The sequence below is a fragment of the Lepidochelys olivacea genome (assembly GCF_965140295.1).
Source record: "Lepidochelys olivacea isolate rLepOli2 genome assembly, chromosome: 8".
In the NCBI taxonomy this organism is placed as follows: Eukaryota; Metazoa; Chordata; order Testudines; family Cheloniidae; genus Lepidochelys; species Lepidochelys olivacea.
In genome coordinates, this window is record NC_140418.1 from 18,911,565 (window position 1) to 18,927,535 (window position 15,971).

The following is a 15,971-nucleotide window of genomic DNA, read 5'->3' on the forward strand; positions in this document are numbered from 1 at the left end:
GTGACCAGGAGCATCTCTGCTCATAGAAATTGAGGGGCTGAAATGACTTTCTCCTGACCTGGGGTCCAAGAATTATTACTGACGTGAACTATTAGTTCCTCATGGCAGGGATCATGTCATTTATTGATTTCTAAAGTGCCCTCAACTTCTATGGCATTGTATAAGCAGCAGCACTTACAGTCCTGAAGAAGGAAGTAATATTTCTGGATGAGCCAAGAATTATCTGATGAACCTCTCCAGCTGCTCAATGTTTGTCCCCACATCCTATAAAACAGACTCTCTGGGCACAACCAAATCAACTGCCCCAGGTCTCCCTCTGGTCCCCCTTCAGAGTTCATCACACTTTAGCCATCTCTAACCTCTCTACAATCCTTTACTATGCTGTCCTTCCAGCCCATGCTGACATGTACTGTATACACACACACTTCACTAACCATCTACCACTCAAATGCTTGGCTCCTCCATTGCACTGGATTCCTTGCCTATCACCAGTAGCCCTTGGAAATAGATTCACGAGGAAAACTCTGGGCCTCCTAGAAACAGTCGCTAACAATAACAAGATGGTCAATCCAAGAGACAGTTTATGCTGCAATTTTGCTGTTTGACATGGGGGAGGAACCAAAGGGCTGAGGAAGAACACGGAGTCCCACAACTAGATCCCTTTGATTTCCAAATGCTTGTAATTCCGAAGCACTGTATATCCTCTAAATCCCAACACATCCTTCTGGAAAAAACCCACTAAACCAAATTTCCTCCTGCCAATTGCTAGTGGCTCATGAGGGAACAGCTGAAGCCACTGCTCTCTTGAGAGTGAGAGATACAGTGTTATGCCCATTATTCTCTCTCTCAACAGACCACATTTCTCATGCGCAAGACTTCAAGTGAGCTACCTTGGAGCACTGACCAAGAGCTGCCTTTGCCTTCACAGCCACAGCATTCATGTGATCTTAACTGTGATGCAAGAAGGTACTTTGAGATACTTCATTTCCAAATGGTGTTATACACCTCCAAATTCTATTCTGATAAGATGTATAGCTCCACTGGTGACCACTTACCCATAGATGCTGCTATGCGCCCTGGTGGGGACAAAACAGATGCTGGGATGAGACAAATTTGGACTCTTAAAAAAAAAAAAAAGGAACTTGTAAAGTGATTGAAAGATGATATGCAGGGCCACAGCCCTCAACAGCTAACAGAATGACTGAACAGGCTCATTTCTCCCTGGGAACAGAAGCAGTTGAAAGTGGAACTACCAACCAGAGATACAAAATATGCCTACATTCATTCCTTCATTGCTTCCTCTGGAGCTCAAGGAATTTTCCTTGGTACAAGGGCCATCTGAAATCAAGAACTTCAGAAATAGTGCCTCACTCCCCTCCACCCCAATTAAAGCTGGGGCTGGCTTTCAAGAGCGGGCAAAAAAGCAGAGTCCTGGAGAGCAAAAATACTGCAGTAATTATAGAGCTTTAAAAGTGGCCAAGAGGGTTACTAGGAAAAGAAAGTCAAATGGTGCACTCACAATTGACCATAGCCTTTAAAGCTTCAGTAGTTTGATGTCAGGATTTAGTGGAGGGAAAAATGTAGCACTGTGAGATTTATTAATAATGAGTGAGACCCTGCTCTCAGTAGCAAAAATTCCTATTGAATTCAGGAGGAGCAGGCCCATCATTTGTAAAGTACTTTGAGATCCTCATATAAAAGGTTGCAGAAAAGAGCAAAGGGTTGTTTTAAAATAAAGACAAATTCCCTTTGTGCCACTTTTTTTAATCTCATTCAGTCAGGATTTTGTTTGCATTTGGATGTTGAAGAAAATATTTTAGCTCTCAAATGGAATTCTCCTCTTTCATCTTACAGCCAGAATCACTCCCAGGAGGAAAGCAGAGTTATACACAATTCAGGAGGAAAACAAAACATCAACTAGGTAGCCAGCTGTGGAGCCCAGGATCACCTTCACAGGAAGAACATCCACACAGCCTCTCATTTTCCTGTAGTCCAGAAACAAATGAACCCACAACAGAGATAGAGGCTGTGTCCCAAAAAGGAAGTAGCAGGACAGATCAGAACATGAAAAATCCCATAGAAAGCCCGGCATCTGGAAGTGTTGACAGGACTCCCCTGCAGCAGGCTTCCTGTGGCTTCTGAGAAAACATGTCGGTCCAAGCCTCTTTCTCTTTCCTGAGAAGTGGCATGATGAAGGCACTCTGAGAGTAGGTGTGGTCACCCTGTGCTACTGCACAGCGCTTCAGACAGTGAAAGTGCTGCACCTGATGCAGCAGATAAAGGAGCAGTATAGCGAGTAATTTAGTTGATAATGTTTTACATTTAGATAATACCTTGTAGTCTATGGATGAAGAAAAGCCACTGTGACTGTAAAACACACTCTGTTGTTTAAACCTTGCCCGTCTAATATACAGAACCCTTAACTGCATTGATCTTTAAAACCATTTGAAGACAATAAGAATTGGATTACGTACAAAGACATTTACACACACACACCAAAAGTGTTTTAATACATTAAATAATCTAAATTATTCTGTAACACTCAGGAATCATAGCAGTATAGACTACGAGTATCAAACAGACACCATCTTTATATTAAGTCTCCATATCATTATCTCCTGCAGCCCTAGACAGATTTCATAATAGACGACATTTAAAATTATAGAAAGGCTTAATGTGATGAGAGTCTGTCCCTGTGTTTAGAACTGCACCCTTCAGTGAAACTGCTTTGGAGACTATAACACCTTAGTGAAATTGTTGGGTTTCTCCCAGTGAAATTTACAAGCTTGCTCCTTTGAGAGGCTCAAAGGTACTAAAATGTGCTTGCTCACACACCATAGATGTCATTAAAATTTATATACGGACACAAAAATAGATAAAGAAGATGTTCTAAATCCAAGGATCTCTCAGGTAGGCTAACAAAACAAAAGGCTCTGATCAATAAAATGTTCTGAAACAGTGTAATTTATGAACAAATAAAAAGGTAGTTTAAGAATTAATTATCATTTAAACAAGTATATTTAAAGGCCAGGCATCTGCAAAGACTTTTTTTCATCTGCTTATGCTTCCTTTGTCTGCCTTACAAAGATGGAGTAACCTCCCATTTCCCCAATACACCCCCCATACCACAAAGGTTTAATTAAATTCACTGGAGACAAAGCACAGCTGCACTCCTTGCATGCATTTAAACCAGCAACAATAAACCCCAGCCAAGGCCTACTAGAGACCAAGAGAGTACCCTTACCACAATGCATTTCATTGCATAGACAATAAATCAGGGTAGGATATTTAACCACTGGAAAGGCACTGGCAGGGCACAGCAAGAGGGATGCAGCTACTGGGTCTGATGATTACATTTCATTGCATTTTTCCTCCCACCCTGCCCATCTGACACCTACCCCATCTCCCCCAACACAAAAGATTTGTAGTGCATCTGTTTAGTTGCAAAGGAGGGGGGAAATTGCTGCTTTTATTCTTGATCAGTTTGGCGATGTTCCTTATTTTTAAATCATGACTTTCGCTTCTGCAGATGAATCAGTTCCTATTTTCACCTCATTTGCACCAGCAAAGCACATGACGCACCCATATATGCAGTAATGAAAAGAAACTGCAAAAGAGCAAGATAGAAAATCCTGTCTCTGCTCAAGATAAGGAGTGACATAATCACAAAATAGCGATCAAGTTGTTTCCTCACTTAAAAATCCAGCCCGATCTCTGAAGTGAAAGGTCAATTCCCCCTCCCCCCCCTTCTTTTCCCCTCGTCCAAAAAGACAGCGGCTGTCCAAAGAGGAAGGAAAACACTGCAAAAGCCTCTTGCTGTTATGCAGTGGGTGGGTGAGGAGGGGGACATACACATGTTCCATTAAACTGAACGTCAGTTAATCCACCGCACACAGATGCACAACCAGGCACAAACACACAATCCCTTTTGCTAATCACAGGGGAGTCGACTGCAACACAGTTTGCAAAGCGACCATCGGTTTATGCCATGCCTGACAACAGCATTCAGTCCAACCAACGGGAGGTGGTGGGCACCGCGCACCACAAATGGGTTTCACTCCAAGGAAAATCGGTTGCCCCCGAAAAGAAACTGCAGGATTTTAAATTCTCTCCCCAACCCTTTGCAAGCTGCAAGATTTACTGCCCCCAGGAAAACCCAACAAGTAAAGATCACATTTTACACTGGGTTCTTTCGAGCAATACGGGGACAGGGAGGAAGACAGTGGAGAGCTGATACAAAACGTACAAGAGGAGGAATAAGGGAGGCGTAGGGTGGAGAGGGGTAAGGCACTCACTGTTATCCTGGGGATGTTCTTCTTGCCTTGGTAGGACATGGTGATGATCTGCTGCAGGGACAGAGCCGGCTCCTACCCTCCAACCTGAGCCCCTTTTGCAAGCTGGCGTCTGTCTAGACTGGTGCTTTACCCAAGATCAGGTGGAACAAATGATGCTTCGTGCCCCCCCCCTTCCCCTCTCTCCCCCTTTCCTTTCTCCTTCTGTCTTTCCCCCCTCCCTCCTGTTTTACACAATAGTCAATCCTCACACACACCCCTTTCCCCCCGTGCCAGCTGGGACCCTGTGAGAGACGAATGGCTGATCAGGCGGCTCCTCCCTCCCTGAGTCTCTCCCTCTATTGATTTTTTCCCTCTCTGCTTGTTTCACTTGCCTCACCCACTTTGCGCGGCTGCTGCGGTGGGGCGCGGCGGCCGCCAGGGGGAGCAGCGAGAGGCATGAGCCCTGAGCTGCAAAGGAGGGCGGGGGCAGTCACACAAAATCCCCAGGGATGTAGCTGCAGAGGGCGCGCAGGCGCCGGAAGAAAGAGAACTAGCTCTCTGATCCCTAACAGCAACGCATGGAGTATTAAAGACAGATCAGAGAGCAGCAGTAGCGGCTGGATTCTCATCCGTTATGCTCACCCCTCCCTTTGCAGGGGAAGATGCATCTTTCCCTCTCACCTAGACCTAGCAAAATCCCTCGTGTTCCCATTAGCAGACGGCTGGCTGCACCCTCTCTGCTGGTCCTTGACTCTCCATGCACAGGATTTGAATCCGTTTGCAATGCTAAAATAAAGTATGTGGGGGGAGGGGGGTCATATGTCCTTGATATTAATGCAGCAGGGATTGTTTTGCTCCAATTTGTTAAGAATTCTGTACATCTATACACTGTGTGGGGATAGCTTTCTTTCTCCCTTCCCAGTACCTCTGTCCCTTGAGCATTTAATCCTGTTGTTTAGGCGCCTTCCCAAATATATATTTATTAACTGAACATTAGGGCATGTCTACACGGAATCTGAAAGCGAGCCTCACAGCCTAGTTCTGTGATCTCACCCTATGGGGCTCGCATGCTAGCTGGCTACAAATAGCTGTGTAGACATTGCAGCTCCGGATCTCCAGCCTGAGCAGCAAATTCTACACATCTATTTTTAGTGCAAGCCCCCTTAGCACAAATCTGTGGAGCAATGCTCACTCCCAGCTGTAGTGTAGACTTCAATAGGCTTTGGAACAGGCCTGAAATTTTTCCCCTCTGCTGACAGTCCCTAGCTCTGTGCTCTGAGGGCTGCCCAAGGCAGGGCATTTCCTGTGGAGGGTTCCACCTGTAGAATTTAGGTTCCACCTGTACAGCTTATCATGCCCTAGCCCAGCGGTTCTCAAACTGGGTCCTGACCCCTTTGAGGTCACCAGGGCTGGTTTAGACTTGCTGGGGCCTGAGGCTGAAGCCCAAGCCCCACTGCCAATGGCTGAAGCCAAAGCTCTAGGGCTTAAGCCCTGGGTGGCAGTACTCAGGTTGCAGGCCCCCTACCTGGGCCTGAAGCCCTTGAGCTTCAGCTTTTGCCCCCCTGCCCAGAGCGGTGGGTCTCGGGCTTTGGCCCCCGACCCACCCAGGGCAGTGGGGCTTGGGTGGGCTCAGGCTTTGGTCCCCCCTTCTGTGGTCATGTAGTAATTTTTGTTTGTCAGAAGGGGGTCATGGTGCAATGAAGTTTGAGAACCCCTGCCCTAGCCAGTCACTGGGATGCTTGTTGTGATTGGTTGGATCAGCACAGGGAAAGGCTGTGGGGCTGTTTGTGTTAGCTACTGCAGACAGTTCCATATTGGCAAGCTCTCTGTGGGATGAACTCTACTGACTGCAATGGCAAAGGCTTCGAGGATCAGACCTTTAAAAACTTTGTTGCTCTTCATTTTTCCCTCACGTGCCCAGCCACCATGGGGATGGTAGGGTTACCACCTTTAAAATGCAAAAAAAAAAAAAAAAAGGGCACCCACCCCCAGCACAAGACAAGCCCACTGCAACCCCAACCACAAGGCAACTACCCGCTCTCTTCAAAAGCCACTTGTAGTATCTAGAAAGATAACACATAGAGATAAGATTGATAACATCGCAGGTCCTCACTCTCATGTGACTCAAACCCTCTCTCACACACACCCATGGTGTGCTTGAGTATTGGTTTTTCAACAGTTTTGATCTGTTATTGCTTAAAGTGTGGAAGTGGGAACACTGCAGCATCTTTAGCTGGACACAGAAACTTTAACATTAGATATCCCAGTGTCTTCTGATAACAATGCAAATCTTTAGACCTACGTAAAAAACCTGGCATATTAAATTATTTTTCTGGCAAATCCATGAAAAAACCAGCCATGCTCGTCAAATACCAGCCAGGTGGTAACCCTAGGGGATGGGCAAGTAAAAACAAATAAAGATTCTATATGCAGTTTCTAAGAAAACAGAGACAGTGAACAACTTGCCTAACCCTATTTACATGATGAGGCATTACTCAAAAGAGAATTTCTATTTGTGAGAGTTAGGACTAATCATGCACAGAAGTATTCAAGGGGTCAGCGTCCTGTATAAATACAGAGACCACATAAATGCAGCTAATCCTGAGATAGAAGAATGGCAATGGACACACATATTGTAGGGTGTCATAAATATAAAGGAAAGGGTAAACCCCTTTGAAATCCCTCCTGGCCAGGGGAAAGCTCCTCTCACCTGTAAAGGGTTAAGAAGCTAAAGGTAACCTCGCTGGCACCTGACCAAAATGACCAATGAGGAGACAAGATACTTTCAAAAGCTGGGAGGAGGGAGAGAAACAAAGGGTCTGTGTCTGTCTGTAGTCCTCTTGGCCAGGGACAGAACAGGAATGGAGTCTTAGAACTTTTAGTAAGTAATCTAGCTAGGTATGTGTTAGATTATGATTTCTTTAAATGGCTGAGAAAAGAATTGTGCTGAATAGAATAACTATTTCTGTCTGTGTATCTTTTTTGTAACTTAAGGTTTTGCCTAGAGGGGTTCTCTATGTTTTTGAATCTAATTACCCTGTAAGATATCTACCATCCTGATTTTACAGGGGGGATTTCTTTATTTCTATTTACTTCTATTTTTTATTAAAAGTCTTCTTGTAAAACACTGAATGCTTTTTCATTGTTCTCAGATCCAAGGGTTTGGGTCTGTGGTCACCTATGCAAATTGGTGAGGCTTTTTATCCAACATTTCCCAGGAAAGGGGGGGTGCAAGTGTTGGGAGGATTGTTCATTGTTCTTAAGATCCAAGGGTCTGGGTCTGTAGTCACCTAGGCAAATTGGTGAGGCTTTTTACCAAACCTTGTCCAGGAAGTGGGGTGCAAGGGTTTGGGAAGTATTTTGGGGGGAAAGACGCGTCCAAACAGCTCTTCCCCAGTAACCAGTATTAGTTTGGTGGTGGTAGCGGCCAGTCCAAGGATAACGGGTGTAATATTTTGTACCTTGGGGAGTTTTTGACCTAAGCTGGTAAAGATAAGCTTAGGAGGTTTTTCATGCAGGTCCCCACATCTGTACCCTAGAGTTCAGAGTGGGGGAGGAACCTTGACATAGGGTATAAAGAGAATTTCCAACCAAGCACACTAAAGGCAAACCAGGCTTCCTCCAAAAGATCTACATACACCATGACCAATGAGTACAAAGAGATCAACCAGCCCTCCAGGGTTTAAACTCAGTGTTCTAAGGAGTTTAGGCATTTCAAAACCCACTGCTAAGAGCATCTCCTCCTAGGTATACTATAAACATACATGCACACGACAGGTATTGTCAACTGTAAACATTCAAAAATCATGAGTCAGACCCCTACAAATCATGAGATTGGCTTAAAAATCCCAAGATTTTAAAAAATAATAAATGTGGGTTCTTTTTACTTAAATTCTGTTTTTAGAGCTTCTTGCTCGAGTCTCAGATACCTGGGTTTTTAACCAGACCGATCAGCCTCCTAGCCCCATTCTCACTGTAATCTGTGTGGGCGTCAAGAAGCTAGGGTCTAACCCAAATATTTTAATCATATTTTGTTCTTCTATGGGGCCTTTTGTCTGATGCTCGCAGAATGTTTTACTACACACATTAATTAATGACAAGTCAAAACATCCTTCAATGACTTAGAATAAAGGTCAACAGATGACAAAACTATTACAAGATCTGCAGTCCAAGAAAGTTGCAGTTAATCAGTCAATAAAGAAGTATTCAAAAATGTAAACAATTGCTTAGATGGAAACTGATGATCTGAACGCTGTCGACAGTTAAAACAAAAACAAAAATAGCATGGGGTACCCTGTGTCTCCTTGCCAAATATTGTGGTTGTACAAGCAAGTTTTCATATTTTCAATATTTTTTCTCTCCCTGTTACTATGTGACACCCACACAAACAACAAGCACAAAGTGCTGTAATATGGTGCACAGAGTAAACAATATGAAAAGAATGAAGAGTTTTTTTCCCTGTCATCTCTTTCAGTTACTGTCATCTTTGCTGGTTTCAGAGTAACAGCTGTTAGTCTGTATTCGCAAAAAGAAAAGGAGGACTTGTGGCACCTTAGAGACTAACCAATTTATTTGAGCATAAGCTTTCGTGAGCTACAGCTCACTTCATCGGATGCATACTGTGGAAACTGCAGAAGACATTATATACACAGAGACCATGAAACAATACCTCCTCCCACCCCACTCTCCTGCTGGTAATAGCTTATCTAAAGTGATCACTCTCCTTACAATGTGTATGATAATCAAGGTTGGGCCATTTCCAGCACAAATCCAGGTTTTCTCACCCTCCGCCCCCCCCCCCCCAAACTCACTCTCCTGAGTGAGTGAGTTTGTGTGTGTGTGTGTTTTGGGGGGGGTGAGAAAACCTGGATTTGTGCTGGAAATGGCCCACCTTGATTTTCATACACATTGTAAGGAGAGTGGTCACTTTGGATGGGCTATTACCAGCAGGAGAGTGAGTTTGGGGGGGGGGGAGGGGGCGGAGGGTGAGAAAACCTGGATTTGTGCTGGAAATGACCCAACTTGATTATCATGCACATTGTAAGGAGAGTGATCACTTTAGATAAGCTATTACCAGCAGGAGAGTGGGGTGGGAGGAGGTATTGTTTCATGGTCTCTGTGTATATAATGTCTTCTGCAGTTTCCACAGTATGCATCCGATGAAGTCAGCTGTAGCTCACGAAAGCTTATGCTCAAATAAATTGGTTAGTCTCTAAGGTGCCACAAGTACTCCTTTTCTTTCTGCGAATACAGACTAACACTGCTGTTACTCTAAAACCTGTCACACACACAAACTCACTCTCCTGCTGGCAATAGCTTATCCAAAGTGACCACTCTCCTTACAATGTGTATGAAAATCAAGGTGGGCCATTTCCAGCACAAATCCAGGTTTTCTCTCCCCCCGCCACACAAACTCACTCTCCTGCTGGCAATAGCTCATCCAAACTGACCACTCTCCTTACAATGTGTCTGATAATCAAGGTGGGCCATTTCCAGCATAAATCCAAGTTTAACCAGAACGTCTGGGGGCGGGGGGGGGGAGGTAGGAAAAAACAAGGGGAAATAGGCTACCTTGCATAATGACTTAGCCACTCCCAGTCTCTGTTTAAGCCTAAATTAATAGTATCCAATTTGCAAATGAATTCCAATTCAGCAGTTTCTCGCTGGAGTCTGGATTTGAAGTTTTTTTGTTGTAAGATAGCGACCTTCAAGTCTGTAACTGCGTGACCAGAGAGATTGAAGTGTTCTCCGACTGGCTTATGAATGTTATAATTCTTGAAATCTGATTTGTGTCCATTTATTCTTTTTGTCATCTTTGCTGTTACTTATACAATTTAATAAATATTCAGGCAGAAGTGTAATTTTAAGTCAACTGTGTCCCTCTAAAGGGATTTCAATAAATACTACGAGATCTTTATAGTTCAAAATTTCTTTTTAAAAATCTAATTCACATTAGACACTCAGAGGACAACCTTTGCTATTGTTAATAGCATGGCAATGCCCAAAGGGCTAATTCAGTACACAGCAAAAGACAGCCTCTGTCCCAAAGAGTTGAAAATCTAAACAAACCCCAACTCTGACCGAGCATTCTTTATGCTCAGAAGCGAGTCACGACCCATTCCAGTGACTGCAGGTATTAGATAGCTAGGTACACTGAGTAGAGATGGGAATTTTTTGATTAAACTTTTTTTGGTTGGAAAATACCGATTCACTGAAACTGATTTTTTTTTCTTTGCTGAAACATACTGGTTTTAATTAAACTTTCCTTCAGTCCAGCATGCAATTTCTGGGCAGCAGGGACAGGGGAGAGAAACCCCCCACCTCCACCCCAGATTAGCCAATAGCCTGGTGAAGGCTCTCACCTGAGATGCAGGAGACCCAAGAGCAGGGATCTGAACCTGGATCTCCGACATCCTAGGGCAGTGTTTCCCAAACTTGGGACGCCGCTTGTTCAGGGAAAGCCCCTGGCGGGCCGGGCCGGTTTGTTTACCTGCTGCGTCTGCAGGTTCGGCCGATCGCGGCTCCCACTGGCCGCAGTTCGCCAATGTTTCCCTGAACAAGCGGCTGTCCTAGGCAAATGCCCTGGGGGTGTCTATCTCTTTCTCTCGTGTTTTTTCACAAAAAATATTGTAAAGCTTTCCGTGTCATTTCAGATCAGAATGAAAGCGCATTGCAAAACCTCTAAATGTTTTGTGAAATGGAATTTCTGTTTTCTTGCCAGCCCTATTAGAAGCAAGGTCACAGGTGGTCTTGCCTAATGGTCAGAGCAGGTGTCAGGTCTAGTGGTCAGAGCCAATGTCCAGGTCAGAGAACGGAAGCAGGGGACAGAGCCAGAGTCAGCTGGGATTGAGCCAGAGTCAGGAACAGGAACTGAAGCTGAGGATCAGAGTCTGGTTCAGTTCAAATGCCAGAGCCAAGGATTGAGCCAGAGTCAGACATTTTCAGAGTCAGGATTGGTAGCTGATGGTTCAGAAGCAAAGTGAAAGGGCAGGAACCAGAGAGAGGCCAGGATCAGGCACGAGCAGGAACCAGACAGGAGTTAGGAATGAAGAGCACATCAGGAGCACAACAGGAATCAGGAACTCAGTGGAATCAGGATTGCAGGAAGCAGGCAAGAGCAGGGTCCAATGAGGCCACAGTAGATAGTCTGCACAGTTGCTGAGAGAGCCCAGCCAGCTCACTTCCTGGCTTAACGAGTGGGTGTTACAGGTCTTGGGTGCTCCAAGAGAACTTCCTGTGGGGCCAGAGCTTCCAGGTTTAGTGACTTGAGATGCTGCTTTGCCCACATCTTGGTGGTGACAAGGGAGCATCAGAGATCCAGGACCTCCACAGTCGCGGGCTATAGACCCGCATCCTTGAATCCTTACAAACGCTAAGGCACAGGGAACTTAAGCAGTCATAGAGCAAGTCAGTGGGACAGCCACAAACAGAACCCAGAAGTCAGACCTAACTCTCAGCCAACTGCTCTAAACACAGGAGCATACTCCCCATCATTCCTTTTTTGCTGTATGCATATTCTTTAAAATCATTTCCCCCTCTCCTCCAGGAGATATGCTCCCATTGGCAGAGCCCCCTCAATGCCATGCAGTCCTTGGAAGGAGAGCACAGCAAGGGTAAATGCTGCTTCAAGAAGCATGTGTTCCCGATTGGATCTCTGCTGAGATATTCATGGGGTCACTAGAGGTGGTCCCTGGGGAACCACTGGTGCCCAGCTCCCAGCACCTCCAGGAGCCCCAATATCCATAAAGCTCCCACAGAAGAGCTTCTGCGGGGTCCCTTGGAGAAGAGGGTTGATGCCAAAGAACTATGAGGCCCCTTCTTTTGCAGCCTCCAACAGGAATCCACAGGGTCAGGAATTTCTGTGGAATTGCTTGTGGAAGCAGAGGGGACAAGCCAGCCCTAAATGATTAGCACTTCCCACCAATGTTTTTGATCATTTAGGGCCCATTGAAGTCAGCAGCTAACCTCAGATCTCTCTGCTGCCATTTTGAAATGTAGGGCCTGATCCAGACTAAGTGTGTGAGGGGGGAGTGAGGCTATTGTGTCCCACCTTCATAACACAACTGCCTAATGATCAGGCTGGCTTCCACACCATCTCCATAGTACAGGCCATCTCCCAGAGGCAACATAGAGTATGCACAGGCATCACAACCTTTACAAATCAGACTCCAGAGCAAATGCGAATGGGGAGGAACTTGAGATGCAGCCATTCATGCTCGATGCACGTGAACTCCGACAAAAGAAGGAAGGGGGGACAGGAAGGGGGAGAAATGACCCATGTTTTCCTCGGTGGACAGGCTCTGCACAGTTCTCTCCTGACTGGAAAACACTTGTATTTGCTTTGGCAGTGAAAACAAGGAGAAAGAGCAACCAATGTAATACTTTGAGCAAACTCTCCTCGTATGTCGGACTTACTGTTTTAAAGGAAATATCACCCATTTAAAAGCACTAGGGCTTTACCACTGCTAAACTCCAACTCGGTTAATATATTTTTCAGGCCAGGAGATACATGTAGATTTTGCCTGACTGCCCAATTCATTGCTCTGCAATAACTACTCCTGAGGGCATTCTGCGCCAAAAAAATTAAAATTCTGCCCCAAAAAATTAAAATTATGCGCACACTATTTTAAAATTCTGCAAATTTTATTTATCAAATAAATGTGGAGCCTCCAGCATGGCATTGGGGGACACTGGCCACTAGCTGCACAGAGGTGAGAGATCACTGTGCAGCCTTCCCCCCCACCAGGACACAGACTCAGCGGTGAGGCTGCACCCAAACCTGACACAGTGCAAGGACCAGGCCTGCCCCTCCATGCCAGGTGCATCAGGTGTGGGCAGGCAGGCTCAGCAAGGCAGGATCCAAGTGTGGAGGGGCTTAGTGTGGGTGGATCCAGGTGTGGGTTGAGAGGGTTCTGTGTGGGGCAATCTGGGTGTGGAGACTCAGTGGGGGATTCGGGTGTGGAGGGGATCTGGATGCACAGGGGTTTGTTTGGGGGGGTTGGGTGCAATGGTAATGGGACTCTGCAGGGGGCTCCAGATGAAGGTGGTTGGGGCTCAGCAGGAGGGGGGGCATCTGGGTGTGGGGGGGATAGAGTTCAGCAGGGGGTTCTGGGTGTGGGGGACTCAGTGGGGCATTCAGATGCTGGGGGAGTGGGGCTCAGTGGGTTGGGGACCGAGGTGCAACTGGCTGGGGCTCAGTGGGGTGGGGATCTGGGTGCGACTGGCTCATCAGGGTGGTCCAGGTGCAGAGGGGTGGGGTTCATGAGGCGGGGTTCTGAGTATGGGTGGGTGAGGCTCTGGGGAGGGGAGGGTCTGGGTATGAGGGGGTCTGGATGAACGGGGGTTGGATTCCTCCCCCTGCAGCTGAGGAGTAATGGGTGCAGGAAGCAGGGGCGGGGAGTTTGCAGAACTTCCTGCAGCTGGGGGAGAAATCTGTGCCATGCAGGGGAAGAGGAAGTCCTGTCCTCCCCAGCCCAGACTAGCAGCTGAGCCCAGAGCAGGGTAGGAGCCACCAGCCAGGTCTTCCCCAGTCCTGCCTCCTGTCCCATAGTGATTTACCTCTCTGCCGGCTGCCCTGGGCACCCAAAACATACTGCTGGGGAGGGTTGCATGACCGCTCTTGTGGTTTCCCTTGGCTTCCCCATCAGAAAGTCATTTTTCTGCAGGAAAGCAAAGAAATCTGCGGGCGGGGAGGGGGGAGGGGGATATAAATTCTGTGTATGTGCAGTGGCACAGAATTCCCCCAGGAGTAAATAACAGACTTGATAATTGCTAAAAGCAAGGGCTTATCCACAGCTGATTTGGGGTAACTGTCAGGGAGGACAGAGGGACATGGGCGTGAACAGACCCATCAAGAGAAATTTGGGGCTCTGGTACATCATGTTTGCCGGGGCCCCACCCCTGTCCAATTCACTTTATTTATGCAGATTCTACAGATGTTTTGGGGGAGGCCCCTGATAGTGGGGCCCCAGTACAATTGTCACCCTTTCCCCCCCTCTTGTCAGCTCTGAGTGTGAATATCTTTTCCCTGCACCAGAAACAAATGAGAGTGAAACTGAACGTGACAAATGGAACAAGCTTGTGTGTGAATGAGCTAATGCTGCTTAAAGGCTTAATTCACGTAGGGCTCAATCCTACAAGGTGCCAAGTACCCTTGTCTCCTATTGACTTCCCCGGCAGTTGGGAAATGTTCATCATCTCTCTCAGGATTGGGGCTCTGTCACCTCAGGGGCTCTTGCAGGCAGCGGTAGCTGGCACCTGCCGGTGCAGCAACTTACACAAGTCCGCATTAGGGCTGCGAAAAGCCATTCTCACTGTTCAGTGATACTGTGAATTTCAGTAGCGTCTGGACGAGAAATTTCACCCCTGCTGGCTTTGGATAATAATCATCATCTCTCTCTCCAGCCCCTCCCTTTAAAAACAAGTTTGCAACAAGGAGAGTGCAGTAGATCTGAACATATGCCTTGATTTTATTAGTGACTATGTATATTAATGATTCCTGCCTTTCCCTCTCCCCGTCAAGCTCCCTGGCTTCCTTTCCCTCCCTCCTCCCCCAATTCTTTTTTCTATATGCTGTTTGCCTGGCAAGCCTCAGAGAAGGCAATCCAGTTTAAAGATTAAAACCTAGCTGAGGACATCCATCAAAATTCCCAGGGGAGCAGCTTATGGCGAGACACAGCAGATGCTCAGAGGAAGCAGAATTCCCCCTCCTCTCCCAGAGCAGGTGGCCAGCTCATCAGACTTGACACAGCTTCTAATCACAGCGGGAGGCTGACATTAACCTGCAGTTGTGGGGAGCTGCACTAAACCCCTGTTGGAAAGGGCTTGGCTGTGCAGGTGGAGCATGAGCACAACCCAAGACTGGTACAAGAGAACAACGATCACTAATGCATCCTACTAATTAGTACTAGTCATTATTTCTGTAGTGTCACAGCATTCAAATCCCAGCCTCCCTGCAGCAGGTTGGCCCTGTGGGGTGAATTCCATTGAAGAACACTGAGTTCCTCCTGCAAAGACACCCTTCCTGCAGGAGGGTGTTGAGGAGGGATTGGAGAGGTGGCATGGCATACAGGAGTTTGAATGTGATGCGGAAGTGGCTCCAGAGCCAGCACAGGGATTCAGGGGAGGGCAGGAAGCTGGAGGACGCAGTCAGCACGTCAGGCAAAAAATGGAAAAAACTAAGATCGTATATTGACATTTCCTTTAGTTTGAGGGGACCTGCTGTTCCCTCCCCTTCCTGAGAGTCCTCTAGGATCACTCAGTTCTCACACCCTTAATAGCCACCCCACCCCATGTCAAAGCACCACCAGCATTCAGCTGGAGATGTTGATGCATCTGCCGGCGGCTGTCACTAGAGAGCAGAGTGAGAGAACTCCTATCACCCGTTCCCCCAGAGGTTGAGTATGCTGAGAATGCTGCCAACCCTTGTCCCCCACTGCCATGGGATTTGATCTCAGGACCCCCACACAGTGGTGCTGTTAGACAGCCCAGGCTCACTCTTACTACAGGCTTATTTCTGGAATATTCCTATCAGCAGTGACTGGACCTGAATCAGAAAGGAGCTGAACTCACAGTTCCCACTAATAGTTGTGGGATCACAGGCCCTCAGGATCAGGCCCTACATTTTAGATAGCTGGGCTTGAGCATGCACACTATCCCTATACCTTTAAAATTAGACTACCCAGGATGACTCTTGTC

General features: G+C 46.7%; 1 protein-coding gene across 2 annotated transcripts in view; it reads right to left on the minus strand.

The window, feature by feature from the left end:
- Window positions 1–15,971, minus strand: part of DPYSL3 (dihydropyrimidinase like 3) — a 72,216-nt gene that overhangs the window by 38,022 nt on the left and 18,223 nt on the right. The window contains exon 1 of one of the 2 annotated variants that reach the window (XM_084637534.1): window positions 4,296–4,458. The exons of the other annotated variant lie outside the window; for it this stretch is intronic. Coding sequence (XP_084493660.1) covers window positions 4,296–4,334 — 39 coding nt within the window. The 5' untranslated portion in view covers window positions 4,335–4,458. Of the gene's footprint in view, window positions 1–4,295; window positions 4,459–15,971 lie in introns of those variants that run through there. 2 annotated transcript variants of the gene reach the window in all.